The sequence below is a fragment of the Medicago sativa genome, chromosome 7, assembly GCF_051527215.1.
Source record: "Medicago sativa cultivar Bolivia chromosome 7, Bolivia_mono, whole genome shotgun sequence".
Taxonomy (NCBI): domain Eukaryota; kingdom Viridiplantae; phylum Streptophyta; class Magnoliopsida; order Fabales; family Fabaceae; genus Medicago; species Medicago sativa.
The window spans coordinates 51,022,663-51,048,499 of record NC_140755.1 but is presented as its reverse complement, the minus strand read 5'-3'; the positions used below and the strand labels follow the sequence as shown (position 1 = coordinate 51,048,499).

Below are 25,837 nucleotides of genomic sequence, written 5' to 3'. Positions count from 1 at the left end.
TGAATATCCATCTTATCATAGGTTATCCACTTGCATTACTAGAGACCTAACATTCCATGTCATAATTCCAGAAAATTCACCAATTGGCCCAAAATTTGTAAGCTTCATAATATTTGAGTTCAATTATCTCAAATTATTTATTATCATTTAAGTTTCAATCAGTTTTACAAATGTTTTACTATTTTATCTCCTTTCTCTCATTGTGCAGGTTTTACCAACTGATCTTGGTAACTTTCTACGAACTAAAAACCACGAATATCTAAGACTATGTGAACACAATTACAATATGTAAATTGTTTTTCATAAATGACACGGAAACAAATATCAACACATCTATAATCGGAAATGGGTGGAAAAGATTTTACTTATGTAATCGCATCACTCGTGGGACCAAATTGGAATTCAAGTGTGACTCAATCATGGCAAAAAACATCGTTATTATATTTAAATTAAGTAGACAACAATAAAAAAATTATTAATGACAAAAAACATTATATTTAGATTAACTAGATTAAGAACTCAGCAATTTATCAAGAATTCAACGAAAGATAGTGGTTACTTTTGCGATCCAAGATTCCCTCTTCACTCTTCTTATTTCATTTTGGTAATGAGGCCGTTTTGGAAATTTAACTTTGTAATCCATCAAACACAACTACTTTAGAATCTATGTTGTAAAACTTTTGTTCTGGTTTCGTTTATGATAGACCTGTCTAGGATTTGATATGTTATGGATCATTGTTTTTTATATCTATATGCATGTAATATCTACATTTGGAATTAGTTTACTTTTAAGCGTTAACAAATATGTGTTTGCAAACAAAATTATCCGGAAAAAAGCAATCCACCCAGTGCGGGTTTGCAACTAGTTTTTTTTTTAAAAAAACTCATGTTTAAATAGAGCCCACTTCAATTTATATTAATTAAACTATAAATTTTCTATTGCAATCAACTATAAAAAAAATATGTTTTTTTTGGAAAATAAGATCAAAAGATGTCATTACAATAATAAAATAGTTTAAATAATGTTATTTAAATAGTCGATGAAGGTTGACACATTTAATAAAGACTGTAAAATCGTATGTTCAATTTCCATTTTCAACATGATTACTTCTGTCTCTAAAATTCAAAATAACAAAATAATTTAAATGAATGAAAACATTTGAATAAAATACACCTCAAAAATATGTGTATACCATTTATATACATATATACAGACATATACACACACACATTTCGATATGTATTTTAAATATTATTAATATTTTAATTATTATCAACATATGTGTATACCATATTATTACTTCTGTCTCTAAAATTCAAAATAACAAAATAATTTAAATGAATGAAAACATTTGAATAAAATACACCTCAAAAATATGTGTATACCATTTATATACATATATACAGACATATACACACACACATTTCGATATGTATTTTAAATATTATTAATATTTTAATTATTATCAACATAAATTAGAATATTCCTTCAAAAAAAAATTAAAATACATAAAAAAAAAAAATCAGCAAAAAATTTTCCGTGCAAGGCATGGGTTTCAAACTAGTAACAACTTCAGTAAATAAAAATTATTTTATAAAATAAAATTTAAAAATTCAAATATATCAGTTCGAAAATCTAAAATTCAACAATTTTAAGACGGACTAAATGCAACCGGATAACAACGGTAATTATGGCGCATAGATCTCTAAAACATTATATTACAAAAACAATTATGGAATTTGTCTATGTCATGTGTCCAGCATGCGGGCATGCAATACAAGATTTTTTTTTACTTCTGCCCTCCATGAAAATGATGGAACTACCCCTTTTTGAAAAATATTGATGTAAATGCCCATGTTCTACAAAGCAAATGGTGAACATGATTTTTTTTAATTTTTTTCATTTTGATGTTTGATGATTGATTTGGAGAACATGTCACTACCAAAAAACATGGCAGTATTTATTTGAATTTTTATGTTTGCCACTGCTTTTGGCGAACAAGCCTTTTTTATTGTTTTTTTTTCTCGTTTTGTTTCATTTGTCTTTTAAATAATTTTTTTAAATTTTTGGTTAATAGATAAAAATGACAAAAGCTATTAGAAATTCACACTTATAAAAAAACAGCTCTTGTCATTTTCATCTATCAATTAAAAAAAAAAAACAACGAAAAAAAATTAAAAAAGGAAAATGTTGACTAGTGCCCTTGAAGCGTTGGTTAAGGAAACAAGTATAGTGTAAAATTTTTTTTTTTGAAAGAAGTATAGTGTAAATTTTTTGAAACTTGTATAATTAAATATTTAAAAGTGTAAAAAATGTTGTTTTCAATGTAAAACTTACATTTTTCTTCTTTAAAAGCTCTAGTTAGCATGCTAAAATAAAAAATAAATAGGTAGTTTTCAAAAAGAAATATCAAACATCAAACGAATATTAAGTATAGCCATGTTCGCCAAATCAAACCCCAAACATAAAAAAATTGAAAAAAAAAAAAGTGATGTTCGCCAATTGCTTTGTAGAAGAAGAGCATGTACATCAATACTTTTCAACAAGGGGTAGTTCCATCATTTTTTTCACATGGAGGGCAGAAGAAAAAATAATTTGCAATATACAATGGCCACATCACCGGACAAAAATACAAAAGCAAATACAAAACAATCGAAACACACGTAACTAGAAACCTCAAAACCAAAACAACTTTAAGAAATCAGAACAACATATATTATCTTAAATCCCACCAAAACTTTCCCATTGACTAGCCAACTGAGACAAAGTCTGTATTGAAGAACCTTCATCTTTTACTGCATTTACAGCATAATCTTTTAAACTCTTCATTCTTTCACGCATTCCCTTACCTTCTTCCCCTTCCATCACAGCCTTAACCACCTTTGCAATTTCCTCATTTTCCACAATCTCATCATCTTCAAATTTCAACCTTAAAGCCACTTTAAGATCATCACATAACAAAACAGCATTCATTGCTTGTTCTGCAAATAAAGGCCAAGCTACTATTGGCACCCCCTCTTGCATACTCTCCAAAACTGAATTCCAACCACAATGACTTAAAAATCCACCAACTGAACTATGTTTAAGTATTTCAACTTGAGGTGCCCATGATGGCAAAATGAAACCTTTTTCTTTGGTTCTTTCTTGAAACCCTTGTGGCAAAAATTTCAGAGGATCTTCATTTGTAGCATCAAGATAAGCAGCATTAACTGAATCACTTGGTGCTCTCACAACCCAAATGAATCTTTGACCACTCAATTCCAAACCAAAAGCTATCTCATTGATTTGTCTTTGAGAAAGTGTTCCACCACTTCCAAAAGAAACATACAAAACAGAATTTTGTGGTTGGTTTTTCAACCATTTTAAACATTCATACTCATCAGCAACATCATCATCATTGGATGATCCTTTTTGAGTAATAGGTCCCACAGGATAAAAACTGATATTTCCATATCCCTTTTGTTTGAATGCTTCTATAGCACTTGATTCCAATTCAAAGAAGCTGTTAATCAAGATTCCATCAACAAAGTAAAAACTTTTTGCACGTTGAAGAAACTTTTCGTAAGCTTCACTTGATTTATTTTGTGTTGGCGCTGGAAGATCAATACCATTGATTGGTACACATCCTTCTAACTTTATAGGTTCTTTTAAATCTTTGAATTCACATGAAACTTCTTCATGAAGTTTAGGAAAATGTAAAACAAGCGATAATACCATAGCTGAAGAAGGGAAGTAAAAATAAGACAAAGAATTGAACTCTTTTGCAAAATCTAGTGCTTCAAATGCAAAAGAATCAGCAATTATAGCAACTAAAGGTGCTTTCGAATTCAATGATTCGAGTGCTTGATGAATCGATGGTAGAGAAAGTGTAACAGTTAGTTGAATCAGGATTGCTGGGTATACTCCTTGAGGTAAGTCTTGTTTGTTGATGGGTGGAAGAAAAATTGAGTTTATGTTTGGTGGAATTGTTTCAAGATAGGATTTTGATGAATCTGGTGGTGATCCAAGTGAGGGAATGATGCATGTGACATGAATATTTGGATGGTTTGAGACTAAACGTTTGCTGAATTCTACAATTGGGACTAAGTGGCTAAAACCAGGACTTGGAATCACAGCTATGTGAGTTGTTTTTGCCATTGGAATGCTACAATAGTTGTAAGTGATTTTGTTCTGTTTACATAGATATGAGTTTTTTTTATATATAGGGAAGTAAGTGTTGGTCAATTTCGTATGACATAATTTTCCTCCAAAGAAAACAAAATCATACGACATAATTATTAAATATTTTTGTTTTTTATTCATATGGTCAAAGTTCAGTTCTGAGAGACGTGTATAGAAAATAGTTGAAAAAGCGCTGGATAATACCGACTTTTCATTTTTGAGAGGAGAGGAATACAAACTTTTCTTAACGGCATGCTTGATATTTTTAGTTGAATAGATTTCTACAAAATGATATAAAGAGATAATTTTCACCGGTTAGATTTATAAGCAATTTTTGCTTTTTTAAGTTTATTAAATAATTGATGTATCTGAAATATATTATAGTTCATATACACTTATGTAATGAATATAAAAAAGTAAAAGTTGTTTATAAATATTGAGGGAGTATGTTTAAATGAAAAAGAGAAATACTTTTGTCCAAATACCTTCATCATGTATTGCTATATTCAAATTTATCATAAACGTAAGTGGAAGATATTAAACCATGAGTGATACAAGTGATATTAATTATAGGTCATGGTAAAGTTTCTATAAAATTCAAGTATATAATAGTAAGAAAAATTAATTTTCATCTTTAAAATAAATTGACACATTTTTTGATGCATATTTTTTATCTTTGGTTCTTTAACATGTGTCTTTAGGATACATGTTATCATTTCTCAATAATCACATCCCTTAGAAAAGTAGTATTAATTATAGGGAATGCTAAAGAGTGTCCTTAAGACATTGGATAAAGAAACAAAAAAAAAATGGTCAAGTCAACTTGTAAAAAGTTTACAAATTGTTGTTTTCGTAAAGCTATTAATTTTGGTTACCTTAACCATTGCCGTGAGACACTGGTTAGCAAGACCCTTAATTATAATCTACAATTTAAAAAAGGGTCATGCTAACTTGTGCTCTAAGGACACAAGTTAAGGAACTTAAAATAGAATTAAGTAATAAATTTTAAATTGAAAAGATAACTTTTGAAACTTTTAAGATATTGAATGTACAATTTCCAACAAAAAAAAGTGCACATTTGGTTTCTTAACTTATGTCTCAAGAGTACAAATTAGCATTTCTCTTAAATAAAAGCTTAATTAATGTTGTATCGAAGCTTGAACCGCATAGTCATTTTGAGACAATTTTTTAAATTTTGGGACGGGACAAATATTTTATATGATTAACTAATCTCTATTTTTTCCTTAAAAAAAAAACAAATCTCTACTTTTTTTGACAAAAATTAATCTCAATAGTTATACAAAGGTATATTGGAAAAATAAGTTGATTTAGTTGGTCAGAGTTCAACTCATGTCTACAAAGATTTGGGACAATATTTTGGCTGCTTGTTTGAGTATCTCTTGATGGAAAATTTACAAATATATCTCAAAATACATTTGGTGACAACTCAAGTTCAATTTGTTTAAACATTTTTTATTATTAAAATATGTGTTTGTAGTAAATTTTATGCAAGTCTTCAACGTTTAATTTTTGAGTAACATGCAAGTCTTCTGCGTAAGTAAGAAGACTGTTTGTTTGTTTGTCATCAGAGGCAAAAGTTGTTTTCTCTTTGTTCATTACTTTGACTGTTACATGGTGATGTAAGGGCATATGCAACTAAAACATTATATCTATTTTATCATTATCAACAATCAATCATATTTACTCTAATGGAGTACACCTACACGTTCCTTTACCATTTGCCTTTATTTCTTGTTTCTTTGTGAAATGGTTGCAAAGTTCCCCTTTCTTTGGTATGCTGTCATAATCGAAAATTATAAAGAAGAATTTCTTGCTTTGAATTCAATTCCTTTAGGTTTAGCACTAAAATTGTCTAAAAAAAGTCGTTTACCATTTAATCTTTTGTTGGAAATGTAGAAATTTTTATTTATCCATTCTACAAACATTCTCGAGAGGATTTAAACCTTGTATTTTAAGTTACAATATTAAACTTTTATTATTAAATGAAACTAGCACCATAAGGGTAAAGCAAATATTTACTATTTCTAGTAAAAATAAACAAGGGTTAATATATGCTTAAGCCCTGTAATATTAACGAGTTTTGATTTTTTTTTTTTGGGTCAAGAACGAGTTTTGATTTATCCTTATAAAAAAATTAGATTCAACCCTATAATATAAATATTCTTTGATTTTGTATGTCATCTGACGGTACAAAAACGTTGACGTGACACACTAACTATGTAATTTTTGCTTGTGTTGTGTACTAACGGTATAATTAATTTGTTTTTTACTCTTTTTTTTACTTCATTTTCTCCATGGCCTTTTTATTTATTTATTTATTACACTTTAAAAAAAAAATTAGATTGAAGAACATAATCAATCTTCATCTTCTATGACCATGAACAGTATTTCACAAACCCTTTTAATCCTCATCTTAAAAAATTCAAAGAAACCCAAACTCATATCTAGAAACAAAATTGACTTTAACCCAACACACAAATTCAACACTTCTACTTCAACATCAACAACATCATGAGCATATTCCCTCTTATCCTTCATCATATTCATTCAAGAACCCAACAACAATAACAAACCCCTCACTTTGATCCAACCTCACATATTCTCTCTTATCCTTCAACATCTTCATCATTAAACTCAAACCCATAACAACACAACAACAACACCGCATCATCTTTATCACCTTTTATCTAAGAATAATTTCTAATGATATTCCCCTCCCATTCATCTTCATGATCACCTTTTATATTCCAAAATTAACCTTAACGCCTTATTCTTAATTAGCAGCATTTTAGTATCACCCTCCTCTCTTTCTGAACATCGCTCTTGTTTCTTTTTACTTCCCAATGGAAGCAACGGAGACAAGACCCGAATTAGTAGTTGTTCAGGAAGCACCACCACCACCAGAAGAACAACAATTACAACCTCTCATGTCCAACAATACCACAACAACATCTTTGTAAATTTGTTATTGGATAAGAATTTCAACATCTTTGTAACTATGTAATCTTTGTAAATTTGTCAATTTGGTACCATATTATGTTTTATTAAACGAAAACCAATTTAGAACTGAACCGTCATAATATTCATAAAGGCTTAAAAGCCCTCTCGAAAGGCTCAGACTGCCTTAGAAGGGCTCCTGAGGCCTAGGCGCGCCATTCCTAGGGCATCGTCTTTCTTAGCTTCTAGAAACCTCTAGAAACCGCCTAAAAGACCAAAAGCCCAACTTCCTTGGGGATGAAGTAACCCTAAAACAAGCCCACAAGGAGGCTATAAATACCACCCTTGGGAGCACTCTTAAGGCATCACATAAACAGTCTAACCCTAGATTCTATTACCATACTTTTTGCAAGTACAAGAACCTTCGTAGACCGTAATGATACCCATTTTGGTAATCGTCACGTACTTTCATGTCTAGAAGCGGATAAAGTATGTTTTGCCAAAGGTATAAATGGTGAAGATTAATTTTATGTTTCATTGTCCTTCATTACTATTTTTTAAGGAAAGTTTCTTATAACATTTCATTAACCATCAAAGTTTTAATACAATTAGGGATATGAAAATATACAACAGAACTAACCAATAATGTGGTCTCTCCTGCAAGAAGTGTGGATTCTACACCTAATTTAGATTGATATGATTTGGAAAATTATCAAATTTATCATATCAAAATAAAAGAAAGACTTATTTATATCTTTAGTCCCTGCATATAGAGGTCATTTGAATTTTGGTCCCTCAATTTAATAATCCATTCAAAACTTACCTGCAAATATTAAACACTTAAAATTTTGTCCCTCAACCTAGGCAATTACTCTCACGTCAGTGATTAGCTGACATGGCAATGTCGAGTGGCTTGATGACTCTGCAAAATTTGGTATGAACAGACGAAAAGACAATTTTACCCCTGATTTCATCTACTCTGAATTCATCAACCCTTTTGGCGGCACCACAATCACTACTAGAAAAGTTTCATATAACGACGGAATTTAGAGACGGAATTGAATTTGTCTCTAGCTGAGACGGAATCAGAGACGGAAAATAATAAGCTGAGACGGAATTTAAAATTCCAACATTAGAGACGGAATTAGAGACAGAAATATCCGGCACAAGTGTTTTCGGTGTCTAAATCCGTCTCTAACAATTCTAAAATAAAAAAATTTAAAAACAAACTATATGTAGACACGGAGTTCAGAGACGGAATCAATAAAAAATTACTAAAACAAAATTTTACCTCATTTATCTTTGTATTGGCTCCAAAAAAAAAAAAAAAATTCACTAGATCCAACCCCAAAACTTCCCCCCATCCGTTCATATTTTGTCAGAACCCTAAACAATTTTCAGCTTCCCTCTCAATCAAAATTTGCTCCCATTCACTTTCATTTTTTCCTCACTCACTGAAAATCCTCTCAATTGTATTTCTTGTTCACTCACAAAAACCCTCGTTCTCCGGAAATCCTCATTCACGCCCTCCATCACCCTCGTTTTCTCTGTCTTCGACTGATCTCCCTATGTTGGCGACCATTTGTGGTTTATGCTTAGTCAAAAGCATGTTTCTGTTCTACCCTCGTTCTCCTTCACCTTCATTCATCCTTGTTTTGCATAGGGTACGAAGCTTCAAGGGTCTCCTCTGCACCTAATGATTTTTCTTCATGTGAGTTCCACTTTCACGACCATCAATTTTTGAGTGTGTATTTGTTGTTTTACTGTCCTCTATTTTATTCTTGTTTGTTGTGGAAATTCTATTGATGAATTTTATTCTTGTGGTTCACGGGGATTTTAGGGTTTTTCTTTTCTTTTGATTTGGGGGAAAATTGTGTTACTAGCCAAATCTCAAATTGAAGTTGTCAATTTTGGCAAAAGAGAATTGGATTAATTATATTGCTAAAATTCTTATTTGGGTTGTGGAAAATATATAATTCAAGTCGTAGTGGAAAGTTTTCCAGGGAAGATCAGGTTGGTGATATTAATGATGTCACACCAAGTTTCTTATTTACTTTTTTTTTTTTTAAATTGTTAACTAATCCTAACACTCTTTTCTCAATGAACTTTAGGTTGGTGGTTGATATTCCAGCAACTATAGTGAGGTTAGTTTCAATTAGTTGCTTTGTCATGATATTCAATGTGTGATAGTACATTTCATTAAGTAAAATAGTTTATAATTATTTTTAACATGTACTCAACAAATTTTAGACTATTTATTGTGTATATATTTTGGTTTCCAGATAAGTTTATCCTTATTTTTATTTGCGTTTTTGTATGAGCCTTTATTGGAAAGTTTCTAATTGGATTTCTCTTCTTCTAGATAAGCTTTAGACTACCATGATTATAGACTATAGTCTATTGGGATTTATCAACTCTAATTACTCAATAACTTAATAAAATGTTGACACGATAAAGTTGTAAACTACTAAAGCTTTGAATTTGATGGATGACTCTCAATGAGGTGCATTTTTGCAATCTTGATACTTGTATGCTTAGTCCAAATGTCATACATTATGTTCATGTTCAGCAGGGGTATTGAGCAGGATATTCACCATCATTCATGTAGTTACATGACAAGCTTAGTACAACGAACACATAGCGGAAAGTTAAACAAGAAAGCACGTAAATGATTCCCTGTTAGAGACAAACAACTGGTGTATGCAACTAGGTATATATTTCTTTCTTCAAAAAAGTTAAGTTCTGAAACTATAATTTTCTTTATAATTACACCACTACGAAAATTCATATTACCAACAGAATTTAGAGCCATGTTGTGTGTGTTTATCGTAACTTACGTATCCCGGAATTTAGAGTTGTTGATATTTGTATTGCCACTATAGAATAGATACTTGTATAATTACTTGTGAAATTATTAGGAGTTGCACTTTTCTAATGGCATTGCTATGACAACTATGTCTCTATTCAAAGCTATTGGACCTGCTATGACAGTGTGTGTGTGTGCGTCGCCTGTTTGTTTGGCTACATATTAGGTTTGCTGCTGTTTTTTTTTTCCTTTTCTGGTGGGGCGATTATGTTCTGGTGCCTGGCAGTGCTCTGTTTGTTTTTCTGGTGTATCATTCGGAGAGGGCAGTTTTTGTGGCTTTCGGCTCACTGTGCTTATTATTGCAGGACTTGCGTTTAAGGTCATTGTTTATTATTAAATTACACAAACCCTCTTCTCTCGTCATTGTGGTTGATTTGTTACATGGGAAATTTGATTCCATGTAGGTTGGAGTGATAATACAATCGAGAAGACCAAATCTATGGTTATGGCCATTTTAATGCTCTTCTCTCTCTTGATGACATGAATATCAATAAATATTATTATGTTATGGCCATTTTAATGCTCATGTAAAGAACACATCTTTTATATGAATGTACAATCTATGAAGCTCCTGCTGAGGCGGAGTTCAAGAAAGAGTGAGACCCATAACAAAATTATTGTCGACGGCACTCTGACCTTATATAACTCTGTTTTTTATAACTCAATGAATTGGTTTTATTTTTTATGGGTGCTGATTAGTAACTTCATTGGCTGATTGAGACTGTGTCAAGGTCTGTTTGCTGATTAGTATGTTGGTTTATAGAAGAACATATATACACTTGTGACTCTTTGTTTTTGTGAGTTTTTGAGGTGCTGAGTTTTTGCTACACAAAATATATGTAGTTAATGACGGAATGATGAATATACAAGAAATAGCGGATGAGAGAAAGGTTGTCTCTGCTACACAACAGGTATCTTAGCAAGTAATGATCCTTAGAGTTGCTGATGGAACATTTAGTTTACATGGGAAATACATGGATTATGTGAGTAAGTCAAGATGGGGATTATTTGAAGTTAGTTGAAACTTCACTAGTTATTTTATATGCATTACAACTTACAAGTGATTTGAAACTGACCTAGTTACTTTAAATTACCAACCAACTCGCTCTCTGTCTGTGTTTGGTTGCAGCAGCAGGGTAAGTGTTTAAAATTTCGCTTACAAGTGTTTAGACAAGACCAAGGCAAGTGATTAGTTTGTTCTTTTGCTGCTCATTCATAAGAAATTTTGTTTTGTATGTTTTCTTGATAGCTTTGTAGTTTGTTAGCGTGTTTTCGATTATAATCCCAACTTGAAGATTTATGTATTTTGTGAAGTTGAGACTTACGATTGAACCCCTCATGGGCAGTTATTCAATATACTAAATTTAAACTTTTTAGAAACCTTAGATAATAACAATTAACACCTTTTCTTTGTTTTATGCAGCATCTTTACCAAATTGAAGTTTTCTATCTTTGATTGATTTAATAGCATTCCATATCTAGTACAATTGTCTCTAAAAAGGTGAGATATTAGTTCTAAATTTTAATCCATGTTATTTATTTTTTCAATAAGTTTATTGTTTAGTGTTTGATTTAGAACATGATTTGAAGGCTGTCTTTGTTATGTAGGATATTGTGTTTTGAAGGCTGACTGACTTTAGTTGGTTTGCAAGGATAATATCAACTACTTGTTTAAGGTTTGGTTATTTGAGCATGAAATCATGTTAGTAGAATAACATTAGTTTATGTCTAAACAAAAGGATATGAGTGATTGTGAATTTTTTACTTCCTTTGCATTCATGTCACTACATATATTGTTTTTGAATATGACTTCAAGTTTTGGCAATAATGCATCTTAAATGTGATTAACTTACTAGAACAATGTCTGGGTTACTTGGGGGAAGATTGAGAAAACAGAACGTAAGGTGATTTTCCGCCTCCAAATCCATGCTACAAATGTAAGTTTTCTCTCAGTTGAGTCATTTTGTAACTCTAATTGTTTATTGTTCTATACATAAAGGACTATTAAAGAAAATTTGTTGACTAGCTTGATTGACATTGCTTTGTTTCCTTGACATAATTATTGAAAACAACAAAAACTATGCTTGAGACCCACATATTTTAAATTTTGCAGGCTGATGGAAGTTACCTATTTAGCTTAGACATTATTCCGAAGCTTTGTCAATTAGCTCAAGAACATGTCAAGAGCATGAGAGAATGATAATGTAAATGAAGGAGGGGATAGTAACAACAATTTAGAGATTTGGAAAATTTTAGATTCATTATCATATTATTATTTTTAGGTAATGGATAGTTTTACTTTGATTTGTTCAGTTATTTGCAAACTATATTTATGTATTTTTAAGAGTACTCTTCTCTTGAATGAGACATTATTATGCTGATCAAAATTTGCAAACTATATGTATTTTTAAGAGCACTTTTGGTTAAATTTTTTTTAAAAAAAACATTGAAGTTAGAGACGGAATATAAATTCTGTCTCTGTAGAGACGGAATTTATTTTATGTAGAGACAGAATTTGGTTTATTTGTAGTCACGGAATATATGATTCAGAGACGGAATTTTTCCGTGTCTGGTAGAGACGGAATTTTTCCGTGGTAGAGACGGAATTTTTCCGTGTCTGCTAGAGACGGAATCTGTAAATCCGTCTCCAATTAGCTTAGAGACGAGGAAATTAACCACGGATCCAATTCCGTCTCCAATTCCGTCTCCAACTTGTTTAGAGACGGATTTTTTGCATTTTAGAGACTGATTTCGCCCGTCTCTAATTTGGATTTTTCTAGTAGTGAATCTCTAAGACTCAAATCAACAAACCTCATCGTCGAAATCTTCTGTAGCATTACAAAACCACTCACATCCATTTCTTGCATTGGTATCTCCCACCTTTTCTTAACCTTAATTTCACTCCTTAAACCCTTATTATTCTCCGAAAATGGTCTCTTCCTCGCATAACCACCACCATTGGAATTATACCGGCCTGCAACAATTTTACCTTGTTTCAACGATTTCTTTGTCAATTTTCCACCATCAGACAATCTCTTCGGTTGAACCTGAGCAATTTCTTCATCTTTCTTCTTCACACGCTTAATTGATCCAACCACATAATTAACTGAATTTGAATTCAAATTCGCTTTACAAATCTTTTTTCTTCGATTTTCTTCACAACTTTCTTGCGGTTTCAAAAAACAAGAGTTCCTCCGATTCACCTTCACTGAAGTAATCCCCGACGGTATTACTTTAGAACTTTCTTGAGGTTTCCAAAAACAAGATTTTCTGTGATTCACCGTCGCTGGAGTAATCGCCATTGCCGCTGATGGCATCACTTTTCTAACGATCTCCACCCAACCTAAACTCATCCCTCTTATGCAGTTAATCGCTTAATTTCATTTTCAATTTTCACGATTTTGTCGTCGATGGTTCTTTTGTTTGATGAAGGAATAATGTTGAGTGTGAGTGGGTTTAGATTCTCTTTTGATGCAATTGAAAGATGTTTTCATCGTGAAATCTTCACCGTCGAATGTTGCGTTGTTCCATACTTGAACCTCTCTGGAATGAAGAATGTTGTTGATGTTTGCGTTGGTCATGGTTAAGTGCTTTTGGGAGAAAGGTTTCAAGATTTTATAAGAAATGGTACTACTGAGAAGTGAATGAGTGAAGATTTTGAGAAGATGAACACATGGGTATAATGGTCTTTTTGCATTTATCCGATAAGCTCAGGGTATTTTTGTCCGTTCGCACCAAGTATTGTTGAGGCATAGTGCGACTTAACCAATCACCATTGCCACGTTAGCTAATTAGTGACGTAGTTGTCATTAACTTGCTTGAGTGACAAAATTATATAAATGATTAATATTTGCAGGTTAGTTTTGAAAGGATTGGTAAGTTCAAGGACCAAAATTCAAATGACTCTTATTTACCGCGTAAAATAAAATTATATCTCAAAAATAAACTTATAATTTCATTATATTTACACAGACAACTATATATATTAAACTTTATTTTGCAACGCGCGAGTATACATCTAGTTTTTCATGAAACGAACAACTAACTCAACAAGAGTTTCTGTGGACAATCCTTCTTCTTGAAGCGTTTCATCAGCCGAATTCTTAAATTTTTTCATTCTTTCACGAATTTTTCTACCTTCATCACCCTCAATAAGTCTTCTTACAACCCTGCCAATTTCTTCCCTTTCAACTAAACCATTGTCATTTCCTTTTGGCCTAATTGCCACTCTTATCCCATCACTTAACACAACTGCATTCATTCTCTGTTCAGCAAAAAGTGGCCATGCAATAATTGGTTTCCCATTCATGATACTCTCAAGTATAGAGTTCCATCCACAATGACTTAAAAACCCACCAATTGCATTGTGACTAAGAATTTCAACTTGTGGTGCCCAATAAGGAACCACAAAGCCTTGTTCTTTAGTCCTATCAATAAACCTAGATGGCAAAAACTTCAAAGGATCATGATCATTATGATTTTGTTGTGAATTGAGGTAACTAGAATTGGATGACTCATTAGGTGCTCTCACAACCCACAAGAATTTTTTACCACTTAATTCTAACCCTAATGCTAGCTCATTAATTTGGTCTTGTGAAAGTGTCCCTCCACTTCCAAAACTAACATATAATACAGAATTTGGTAACTGATTGTTTAACCAAGTTAAACATTCGGACTCATTTTTTAGATTGGTAGAATCAGTTTGGATAATTGGTCCAATTGGATAAACAAGTGGATATCCATTTGTTTCATCAATCAATGCTTTTATAGGTCCTTGTTCAATTTCTTTGAAACTGTTGACTATGATTCCATCGGTGTGTAGGAGTTGTTTGCATTTTTGTATAAATAATTCGTATACTATGCTACTTCGATCCTGAACCGGGTTTGGAAGATCTCTTCCGTTCATTGGTACACATCCAGGAATTTGAATCGGTTCATGAAGGTCTTTGAATTGAGTATTAGCTACTACTGTTTGATCAAGCTTTGGTAGAAACAAGCAGAAAGAAAGTGTCGTAGCTGATGATGGACAGTAAATTAACGACAAAATGTTTAATTCTTTTGCACAAATAAGTGCATCACTTGCAAAAAGATCAGCAACAAGAGCGACCAGATTTGAAGTTAAACTCAATGATTTTAAAGCGTCGCGGATGAAGGGAAGAGAGCGAGTTACAGCGAGTTGAAGATGGGCTGCTAATGGAGTGCCGATCGGTAAATCATCGTTGGTGTTGATTGAAGGAAGAAAAGTGGAGTTTATGGTTGAAGGAAGAGTTTGAAGAATGGACTTGGAGAGTTCAGGTTGAGAGTCAAGTGTTGGAATGAGAAAAGTGATGTGCAAAGAATTGGAGAGGTGAATTAGGCGTTTGGAAAATTCAAGGAGTGACAGAAGATGACTAAAACCAGGACTTGGAACAATCACCATGTTGGTTGGCTTCTCCATATGGAAACCTTGTGATAATTTTGGGAACAATATGGTGTTTATATAGGCCAATGTATAGTGTGTGATTAGAAATTTGAATTCCTTATAGCGGCGGGTTTCCTACATTCACGCAATCAACTGTATTGGTGGTCGCTGGATCAAGATTAGACGATTGATTTTGGTTTAACGACTTTCGATGTGGATGACAATGTGAATGTGAGAACCTACAACTTATTGAATCTATACTATATAATTAGTTTTTGTTCACTAACATGTATATGCATTTTTTAATTTTTTTTTTTGGTATCAAAACTAACACGTATTAGTTTGATATAACTAATTAATGTAAAAATAAATAAATAAACTAAGTAGAGTAATTTGTAGGAGAGCACGTAGTAATGTATTGCCGTGGAAGGAAGAAATTGCGATTGTGTAAGCTCAAACGTAGGGATATAACAATTTTCAATTTTGTATGAGTCACTGGAATAAAATAATTAATGGGTAAGCATGTCTTCGGTGTTATTGGCTTACAGGTTATAGGTTATTATTCGGATAATTTACTTTTTGAATCTAGATATTATTTTTGTAAGAATATCCTAACCGATGAAAACACTTAAAGAGTCCCCGAGTGGACAAGATAAGAGACATGATCAATTAACAATAGCTTATCTTGTTTCGCTTGAATATTGATTACATAACAATATATGATTAATTAGTTCTGAAACTTAACAGATTCTGTCTTTGTAGTCATAGGACCATGTGGAGATAGGTCATAGATAAAATAGTGGCATGATAGACATTTATCATTCCCTCAAAAAAAAGACATTTATCATGTCATGTATGTAATGCATATATGATAAAAAAATACGATAACTTTACTTACTAGTTCTGTAGGTTTAAATGTGTGACATTTTAGTTTTTAACTATGACAAGATAAGATATTGATCATGTTTAAATGACAATATTACTATAGTGAAACAATTACATTTTTTTTTTAAAATTAATTTTTAATATTTTGAAATTTTATTAATATTTTTTTTTTTATAAACGACGGATTGAGACCTGCATTATTTATGATGATTGACATCTCAACAATGTTGGCACCTTAAGTCACCATAAAATTATGTTTTGACGTCTGAGCTAAACACCTCAAGTGACCATAAAATTGTTATATTTATGGCGGTTGACATCTCAACTATGTTGACACCTCAAGTTACCATAAAATTATGTTTTGACACCCATCATGGATCATGCACCTTATTCTATATTAATAATAATAAAAATAAAACAAGAAAAGGTTGTGGTGGGGACCAAACCAAAACCAAACCAAAGATGAAAACTACAAAAAATACGATAGGATGACAAACCAAACCTCTAACAAAATCATTCCTAATGAAACTAGGACAAATAGACCACCATTAATTTTACGTGTTCTCATATTTTTTCCGCACAAGTATTGCTCGCCCATAAAAAATAGGAGAACACCAAAAATTAATACTTTGACGTACATGAAATTAATACTTTGAAGTACATGAAAACTGTTAAGCCATTTAATGATGAGCTTCCCATGAACCAGTCGTGAATGGCTAAATTCCATAATGGCAACGAGGGAGTCATAAAGTTGTTCTAACTATTTTGAATAACATAGTTGATGGAATGAATGATTGCAAGAATTTCAGCAGAGAAAGAGTCTTGTCTGCCAAGGTTCATTGCAAAACTATGGATAAAGTGGCCCTTGAATCTCTAAAAATAGCTCCACGAGATCCTATAGGACGGTTTCCCTGGATGAAATATAAGGATTAACCAAGCTGGGGAGGCATCCAAAAATTAGTGAGAACATCCTTGTGCTTTCAAGGATGTGCTTAACCCATAAACTTCTGAAAAATGTTGTTCTCTGAGGCGATGCCAGCTGAAGTGGATTTGCGATTGTTGTTGCTTTCCTGAATATTAGAAAGAATCTGGTTTATAGCTTTATAAGCATAGGGAGAAGAAGACTGGAATCTAATGTTGTTTCTAAGGATCCACAATGTCAAGATGATGTGAATTACAACAGTTAAGATCATCAAGTCCGGCATTTGGCTGCTCCAATCATTCTTTAAGCAATCAAGCAAAGAAATAGAGGAAGATGTATCAATAATACAACCAAGAATAGATGCCAGCCAATTAGAAAAAGGGCAATGCAGTAACAGGTGGTTAGAAGTTTCAGCAGCTTGTTGACATAAGTTGCATTGAGTAAAAACGGTACGTTGATTCCCCTATTCCAAAGATTGTCATCTATAGGGAGTCTATTATGGATTAGCCTCCACATAGTGAAAGAGTGAGAAGGAGGAATTCAATTATGCCAACTTTTCCTACCCCAGTGTATAGGGTTTGCATGTTGCTTCAAAAGCAAGTAAGCTAGTTTAGACGTGAAAACATCATCAATGTTGTGCTTCTAAATCAGCAGATCAGGTCAAGAGACCATGAGGTTCCATCAGTTATCATACCATCTAGAGCAGAGTTAAGATTCTTGTTAATACTCTGAGGAATATCTATAAGTTATGAAATAGCAATTTCCAATCCAGTTATTTGCTTAGAATCTTATACCTTGACCATTTCCAATTAGCGAAATTGAATTATTCATAACCTCCTGAAAATGTTGCTTTATACCAGGCCATATAGAGGATTTGATGTGATGACTAACGTGAATTTTGTTTCTCAAGAATCTAGCTCTACATTGCACATCCCAAGTCTCACCAGAGCTAATAATTTTCCAAGTAAGATTGAATATAGAAGAGTTATTCAAAGTAGTTGCAGTTCTACTGGCTAAACCCCCTTCCTCAAAAGGTAAGGAGGTCTTAGCCCACGAAATAGTACAAACCTTTCTAGTATAAATATCACCACTCCAAAGAAAGTTTTTGAACCAACTATGAATTTGTTTCAAAAGTTGAACATACCATAGATGAATGCTAAATGAATAAATAAACATATTATGGATCATGGACTTAATACTTTGGGCCTTAATTAAGTCACGCATGTGTAAAAACTAAGTCAAGCATTTTTTACACTTGCGTTAGTTAACTAATGCAGGGGCATTTTGGGCATGGCTGCAGGGCGCAAGTGTTTTGTGCTGGGTGAAGAGCAAAATTCTAGATAAAATTGAACCCTTCGAATATGCTAATTTTACCTTGATTCTGTAACAAATCTCACTGAAATGTCTTATCTTAGGTTTTCCTTTAAAGATATGAATGCCAAGGTACTTAAAAGGAGTAGTTTCTAGATTGAAACCAATGGTGTTATCCAAAACAACACTTTTGAAAGGAGAAATGGAACCAACATACAAATTTTTTTTATGACATTGATATTTTGACCTGAGTACTCCCCAGGGCCGTTCCTAGCATTTTAGGGGCCTTAGGCATAGTTTGAGAAAAGGGCCCCTTATATAATACATCATAAACTTTTTAGTTTCTTGTTATGATTTTATTAGCGCTTCATTTTGTTTTTTTTTCTTTGCTTTTCACTACAAGATAGAAGTTTTTTTAGGCAACATCTTCAAATAAATTAAATACTCCATAGAAACCAAAACTAAACAAAATACCATAGAATTGGAGAACAATTGCGCTTGCGAAGTAGACTGAAATTTTTCTATTAGGCCTATTTTTGACTAAAATATAATTTGTTTAGTAACACATTATTAGGAACAAAGGGCCCCCGAAAAATATCACAAATTTCTGGGCACATTTTTATTTGGGAGGGTGTAAATAGAAAGCTTTGTTTTATATGAGGTATATATATAATAAATTCCATCAAAAAGGCCAAAACAATAGCAGACTTCATCCCAGTCTTTAATATCAATATTTCGGGCCTGTCTGTAGGTATATTTTACTACGTACACCCCCCAAAATCCATTGTTTGCTATATACACCCCCACGGATAAATTTTTTTTAGGGCCCCTTACGGGCATGGGCCCTAGGCCGTCGCACTCCCGGCCTATGCCTAGGGCCGGCCCTGGTACCCCATAATGTTGAAAAACTCTTTTAATGGAGTTAATATTCCTTTTAGAGCCCTTGTAAAATAGTAAAATATCATATGTATAGAGAATGTGATCGGTGATTATGGTACCTTGTGAGCCAAGTATAGGTTGAATTTTTAACATCAAGCACTTTATTTGTGATAGCTCCACTAAGAACTTCCTCTGCAATACAAAAAAAAATATACGGGAGAGATGGTCTCCTTGTCCAATCCCCTAGTACTATTGAAATATCCAATAATCATGCTATTAATGAGAATAGAAAATTTTGATGGGAGTTAGATCTGATATGCACCCATTTTCAGAAAATCTCATTGAACTCAAAGCACTTTAGCACTTGAAATCTTTTGCTCAGATATTCCATCTCTTCAGCAGCCGAACTATCTTCAGAGTCTCCATTAGGGGTCTTTTCTTCTGATTCAACAGTTTGAAGAGCTTTTGGAAATTTGCCTTTAAACTTCAGAGCAATGGATTTGGACTTCTTAGAAGGTTCATCTCGAACAAGCTCAATCTCATGACATTTTGGAGAACATATTAGATTCTTCAAAACTAGCTTGTTCAAATCCTTTGCTTCCTGAATGGCTGTAACCTTTGGTATGAACCTAGAAGGAAGACTCCAAAGAATCTTCTTGACATGGTCAAGAACTTCATAGCTTTTATTCATAACCTGAAGGCCATATACAAGATTTTGAAACCTTCAAAACGTGGTTTCAATATCTCCATCCTCCTTCACTCTAAAAAGCTCATAGTAGTGAACCAGTTGGTTAACCTTAGCTTCCTTCACTTGCTGATTTCCTTCATATGTTGAGCATAGAGACTCAAATATGGCTTTAGCATTAGGTTTTTCAACAACCTTGGTATAATTTGAATGAGCAAAGATTCCACCAGAATACCACGTACTTTGTGATGTTTTACGTATATCTTCCTATGAGTCTCAAGTCAAACTCTTTTTGTCTACCACCATGCCTTCAACATCTACTGGAAAGTCAACACCATCTTCAATGATGTCCCACAACTCATCATAAACTCTTATGATGTGATTGTACATCTTGCTCTTCCATTATTAGAAACGAGTAGCATCTCCATTGAAAGTGTTGTGAATTCGTTGTGAAAAACACACCAATAATAAACTTGATGCTTGGAGCAAATTAATACCAAGCAATCAAATGAAGTGGATGACAAAATAATTCAAACAAAAAGATAAACAACAAGGGATAAAGGAAGAAGGAGAACTCAAGAAATTATTACCCAGTTCGGTCTAATGATGACCTACTCTTGGGGAGAGAGCAGCTCTCTGTTCCACTATAATGATATGAGTTTCTTTACAAAGAGATATTGAGTTACAAGAATCAGTCTTCAAACCTAATTCTACCCAAGTCTCAGCCTCTTCCCGTGACCAAGAGATTCAATCCTAATAGTGCTTTGTTCAACGTGAATCAAAACAATCCCAACCCTAGTGTTTGTTGCCAAGAGAAATTCTCTATAAACCCTAGTTTGTATGTTGGCTTCTAAACCCTGTTTTCTACATACATAATCATCTGATACAAGGTTTATATTTATAGCGGAAATCATCCCTCAAAAATTGGAACAAAACAGGCCCACAAGCTGTTTTATTTTTCTCCTCCTGCGCGAAATCGGCCACCGAGCTTGCAAAATCGGCCACCGATTTTTCCAGAGATAAAAGTCTCCAAAACCATGTCAAAATCGGCCACCGTGTGGTACAAATCGGCTACCGATTTTGACAGACAGAATGCACATTTTTGAGTCACTTTTCAACAGAAAGATAGAGGTCAAACAAAATAGTTTTTCTTCTCAGATGTAGAAGTGTTGTTGTTGTAATCATACTGAATTTCAAGACCTCTATCAGTTCCATCAGAACTAGAACTAACCACTAGGCTTAGGAGTATACATGGTTCTTCTCTAAGGATATTTTATGTGACATGGTTAAGTGGATGAGTCTAAACTAGACTCTTATTCCAACTGAATGTGAATGCGGGGGGTTGAATTGTGTTAGTTTTTTCAACAAATTTCTCAATGTTTTACCGGTTAGAGTCTGCATGCGTTTGAGTCAAAGTCCAAGTTCTGAATGCAACTTAGTAAAATAAACACACACACACACACACACACACAGAGAGAGAGAGAGAGAGAGAGAGAGAGAACAATTATACTGGTTCCTCTCATAATCTGAGAGTAGTCCATACCCCTCGCACTTCCAAGGGAGTTTCACTAAAATCTCAAAGATTACAATTGCTCAAGCACACAAGCAAGAGACTTATAAACGCTCAACCACTCAAGCAAGAGACTTCCAATTATCAATCACAACTGAAAGAGACTTCTTAAAATCTAACTTAATCAAATAAAAGATTGTTCTGTTTTACATTTGATATAATCAGATGTCTAAACAATTACAAAACATAATAAGACTCTTAATACTATAGGATTTTTAAGTATAAACTTGGTAAAAAAATTCTGAAGTGTGTATACACTTTTGAATTTGACCGAGTAAGGACACTTGTAAAAATTGTAAAGTCTTGTTAGTTTATTCAATTCTTCAACTCCTTATATAGTGTACGATATAAGAGATGTTGGAGAAATCTCAGCTCATTAAGAGTCCTTGAGAAGCTTTCAAATCAAGACATTGGAATATTGGATGATATGATTAATGTCATTTGAAAAAACATTCGAAAACCATTGTTGCAATTAAAATTATCTGTCTCATTCCTTTTGTCCTATAATTTTACTTAGCACATGATTCAGAAGAAGACAAATAGTACTTGGTCGGAAGCTAAAAGTGACCCTTTCAGAATAAGACAAAGCTGACGTGGCTTTTGAGTCTTCTAAGTCTGGATGACTCGTTGTATAGGTTACTCAGAGTCTGATGATCTAGAGTATGGATTTCATTAGCTTCTGGATGAATTCTTCACTTTTGATTGACTTTTCTTTAGATCTTGTCTTGTGCTTCAGATGCTCTCGTATATCTTCAGACCTTGATAAATTTTAATTATTGTCCTGCACACTTAAATATATATTAGCATATCTAATTGTTCTTCAATACTTTTTTATCATCGAAACTTCAGAGAAATTTGTACAAATCCAATTTTGTTCCAACACCTCAAAATTAAACTATTGATTATCCTACTGAAAAACTTTGCATATTTTTCAGTGAACTTACCTTTCTGAAGAGGTTGCTTAGATCTTCATCCATTCCATTTATAGCATTGACTAACTTACCACTTCCATGCAAGCAAGACATGGTTAAAGACGATAATTCATGCTTTAAGCCACACTCTTATCCAATATATACATGTGTACCTCCTAAAGCCAGAAGGACATGGTCACAACACTTTCATACTCTATCTGTCAGCCTTGCTATTAATTTGAAATAATTCTAAACTAACATTCAAGATCATTCTATTTACACACTTTAGAGATCTTTCAAGGTTGTAACGTGGGTTATGTTATGGTGGGATATATATGTTTGGAAAAGTAGGCTAACAAAGCTACTTGGAGTTAGATTTTTAACCTACGGATTCTTATTAAACATTTAAGTATTACCAACCTTATTTCTTTGTACCAAAACAAGACGAGTAATAGTAGAACTAACTTTTTTTTACTCGTTATAGCCAAGAATGTCCTACCCAACAATACAGGTGCAAAACAATATTATTTCATATTCATTATCACAAAATCCAGTAGAAAGGAAATTTGTTATCTTTAGTAGCACATTTTCTACTGCCCGCAAGGATGGGCAATCTTTCCATTGGCTAGTCCTATTGTTGTCCTGACCAGTTTCAATTATAATCCTTGTAGTTTCCTTAAAGTTGATAAGACCATAGTTTTTAGGGGAAGTTACACTAACCTCTCCTAAGGTTTCATGAAACAACATAGACACCCCCTCTATTTTATCAATAAACATTAACCTCCCCTACCGTTAAGGTCCATCCAACTGCTGTTAAAAGCAAAAACAGAAACATTAGTATCTCATCATCTCTCACCTTTTATCATTATGTTGATAACATCCCCATTCTAGAATTGATTCTTTGGGTTTTTGATTTCCACCAAAGAATCACCCAATTAAGGTATTGGGTTTTAAGAATTATCCGTCTGACAATTCAACAAATGTAGTAGGCAATAGTGACGAAATTACCATGTTCAAACAAATAAACAAACCATTTATGTAACATTCGTATGAGGAATATGGGATTAAGAGGTTTGCAACTCTTATGATGCAATATTCTTCAATGAAAATTGCAGAATTAGGGTAATTATGATAGTTGTGAAACGAAATTAAAAACAAAAACAATAAAAGAAAAAAAAGAATTGAGAAGCTTACGGTACTACTAATAGGAATATTCATTGATTTGTTGGGAGAAGATTTCTCATTCAATGGAAAAGTGAAGGTATTTTAGTTTTTTTTTTTTTTTGGTGATCAATCATTTTTTGGTGGTGAAAGGTTTTTTAGTTTTGATAGAATAAGAAACAGTGTTAGTAAGGTGTTAAGTTTAAAGGGGAGGTCTCTATCTATTTTAAAAGATCTTAAGGAGGTTAGTGTTTATTTAGAAAATAGAGCGGGTGTCTATGTTGTTTCATGAAATTTTAGGGGAGGTCAATGTAATTTTCCGTAGTTTTTATGCTCGAACCAAAGTCATGTTGAGGCAAAATCCCTAATTAATTTTAAAGATAATAAACTTTAATGATTAAGGATTAAATGGACTTTGATTAATTCCTTGGTATTTAACTTGTGCTCTTGAGTGTTTTTACTAAGACAGGAAGAAGGTTAAAATCATACCAAGATACAAGAAATCAAAGGACATTGAAATCATGAACTAACTCTGAAGATCAGAAAGTTAGTTTAGAATGTTGAACAGTGAGTTGATCAGAACATTCTGATGAAAGTACAGAAAGGTGTTCATAAGCAAACCCAGATTCATCAAGAACGTGAAGAACATGCAAGTACACTTGACATGAATAAAAGGTCCAGAAAAGTACATCCATGGATCTATCAACAAATAAAGGCATGAATAAGGATTTATGTCAAAATGACCTTTAATGTTCATCTAAGACTATGAACATTAAAGTACTAGGAATATTCCAATGAGAATTTAATCCTAGATGTTGCATTCACTGCACTTCAGATATGTCCTTACTATTAGGATTGATTACATTAAAAGTTAGTCTTACAAATCATCCTAAAGTAAGAACAAATGGAACATTCTGATGGTCAGAATGTTCATGTCTGCGCATGCTTCAGCTATGAACACTGTAGTTGGTGAAAAGTTAGCAAGCAAAGCAAAAGAGATCTTGCATCAGAGATAACCTGTCCTCTGAGCTGTAATCAAGCAGATTTCTTTGAAGCATGGGTCTGAAGATACATATCCACTATCCTCTCTCTCCTGCATAAAGTCCAAGACAGATTTGGTTCAACTTTATCCCACCTTTTCGAACAACTTTTGATGCATATGGAGAAGCTACTTTTTGGTGGATAAAGCCCAAACAAATCTCATGTCACGTACTGGACAAGCCCATAAATTCATCAAACATTCATCATTGATGAACCCAGATGAAGAACATCATGAATATCAAACATTTTGTTGAAGAACACAACAACATTCTGATGTTCATCCTGGGAACGCAACAACATTCTGATGGTCAGAATGTTCACCCAGATTTTCAAGTAAAAGCTTGTGGGGACCAGGACACGTGGCATAACACCATTGGTCACCTTACAACGGCTATATGAGCCCAAAAATTCTATAAATAGAGATCAAAGGCTCAACATTACTTGCACCATTGCAAAGCATACAAGAAAACAACTTAAATTTGTTTGAAGCTCTTGCAATTCAATTGATCATCACTGAACGCTCTTTTTACCTTCTTTGTAGTGTAAATCAATTCTCTCTCTGTTATCTCTTCCATATATAACTTCTTCTTTCTCCTCTTCTTCTGTTTGTTTGATTCACAAACATTCAAACTTCATACAATTTGTAACAAAGTCTCATCTAGCTTTAGGGGTACTAAAGTGTTAGCTTGAGCAAGAGTTGTAAAGGTCTAAGTGGTTAACTTAGCAACAAGGTGCAAGCCTGCTGAGGCTTAGAGGATACAGGATTGTAAGTGTTCAGGTGAAAAAAAATTGTAAGGTGCAGGATTTGAGAGGTTATCTCAAGCATCATAGTGGAAAATCTCACAAAACTATGAGGAGTAGACTAGCCCACATTGGGTGAACTACTATAAATCTTTGTGTGTTCTTTCCTTCTTCCTTATACTCTTTACTTACTGCAAACACAAACACACACAAACACATTTACTTTGTTAAAACTGTTTTTGCACTCAGACATCAGAATGTTCTGAAGTCTGCTATTAACTTAATCATTCCAAGTTTCCACTTGAGAATTATTTTTAAGTTAACAGGTTAATTTTTAATGGTCA

At 33.0% G+C, this 25,837-nt stretch overlaps 1 protein-coding gene, 1 long non-coding RNA gene and 2 pseudogenes across 7 annotated transcripts; 1 reads left to right on the top strand and 3 right to left on the bottom strand.

Moving 5' to 3' along the window:
• Positions 1-2,474: 2,474 nt before the first annotated feature.
• LOC146906551 (UDP-glycosyltransferase 72B1 pseudogene) lies at positions 2,475-4,167 on the bottom strand (annotated as a pseudogene). Its single transcript, XR_015020616.1, has one exon. The product of XR_015020616.1 is annotated as a UDP-glycosyltransferase 72B1 pseudogene (transcript).
• A 3,972-nt stretch (positions 4,168-8,139) lies between these two features.
• LOC146906550 (uncharacterized) lies at positions 8,140-12,365 on the top strand. 4 transcript variants are annotated; one of them, XR_015020615.1, is made up of 7 exons: positions 8,140-8,831; positions 9,232-9,264; positions 9,693-9,830; positions 10,830-11,167; positions 11,410-11,487; positions 11,595-11,923; positions 12,100-12,365. It is a non-coding gene; the product is annotated as an uncharacterized LOC146906550 (long non-coding RNA). The 4 variants fall into 4 exon arrangements; XR_015020613.1 differs by having other exon boundaries at positions 10,830-11,487; positions 11,595-11,662; positions 11,843-11,923; XR_015020612.1 differs by having other exon boundaries at positions 10,830-11,487.
• Positions 12,366-12,724: 359 nt separating this feature from the next.
• LOC146906549 (uncharacterized) lies at positions 12,725-13,567 on the bottom strand. The gene is made up of 2 exons (XM_085728871.1): positions 13,495-13,567; positions 12,725-13,341 (listed from the first exon to the last, which is right to left on the bottom strand). The coding sequence occupies exons 1-2, from the start codon at positions 13,565-13,567 to the stop codon at positions 12,725-12,727; spliced, it is 690 nt and encodes a 229-aa protein (XP_085584997.1).
• Positions 13,568-13,917: 350 nt separating this feature from the next.
• On the bottom strand, positions 13,918-15,434 carry LOC146906548 (hydroquinone glucosyltransferase pseudogene; annotated as a pseudogene). Its single transcript, XR_015020611.1, has one exon. The product of XR_015020611.1 is annotated as a hydroquinone glucosyltransferase pseudogene (transcript).
• Between the last annotated feature and the right edge of the window lie 10,403 nt (positions 15,435-25,837).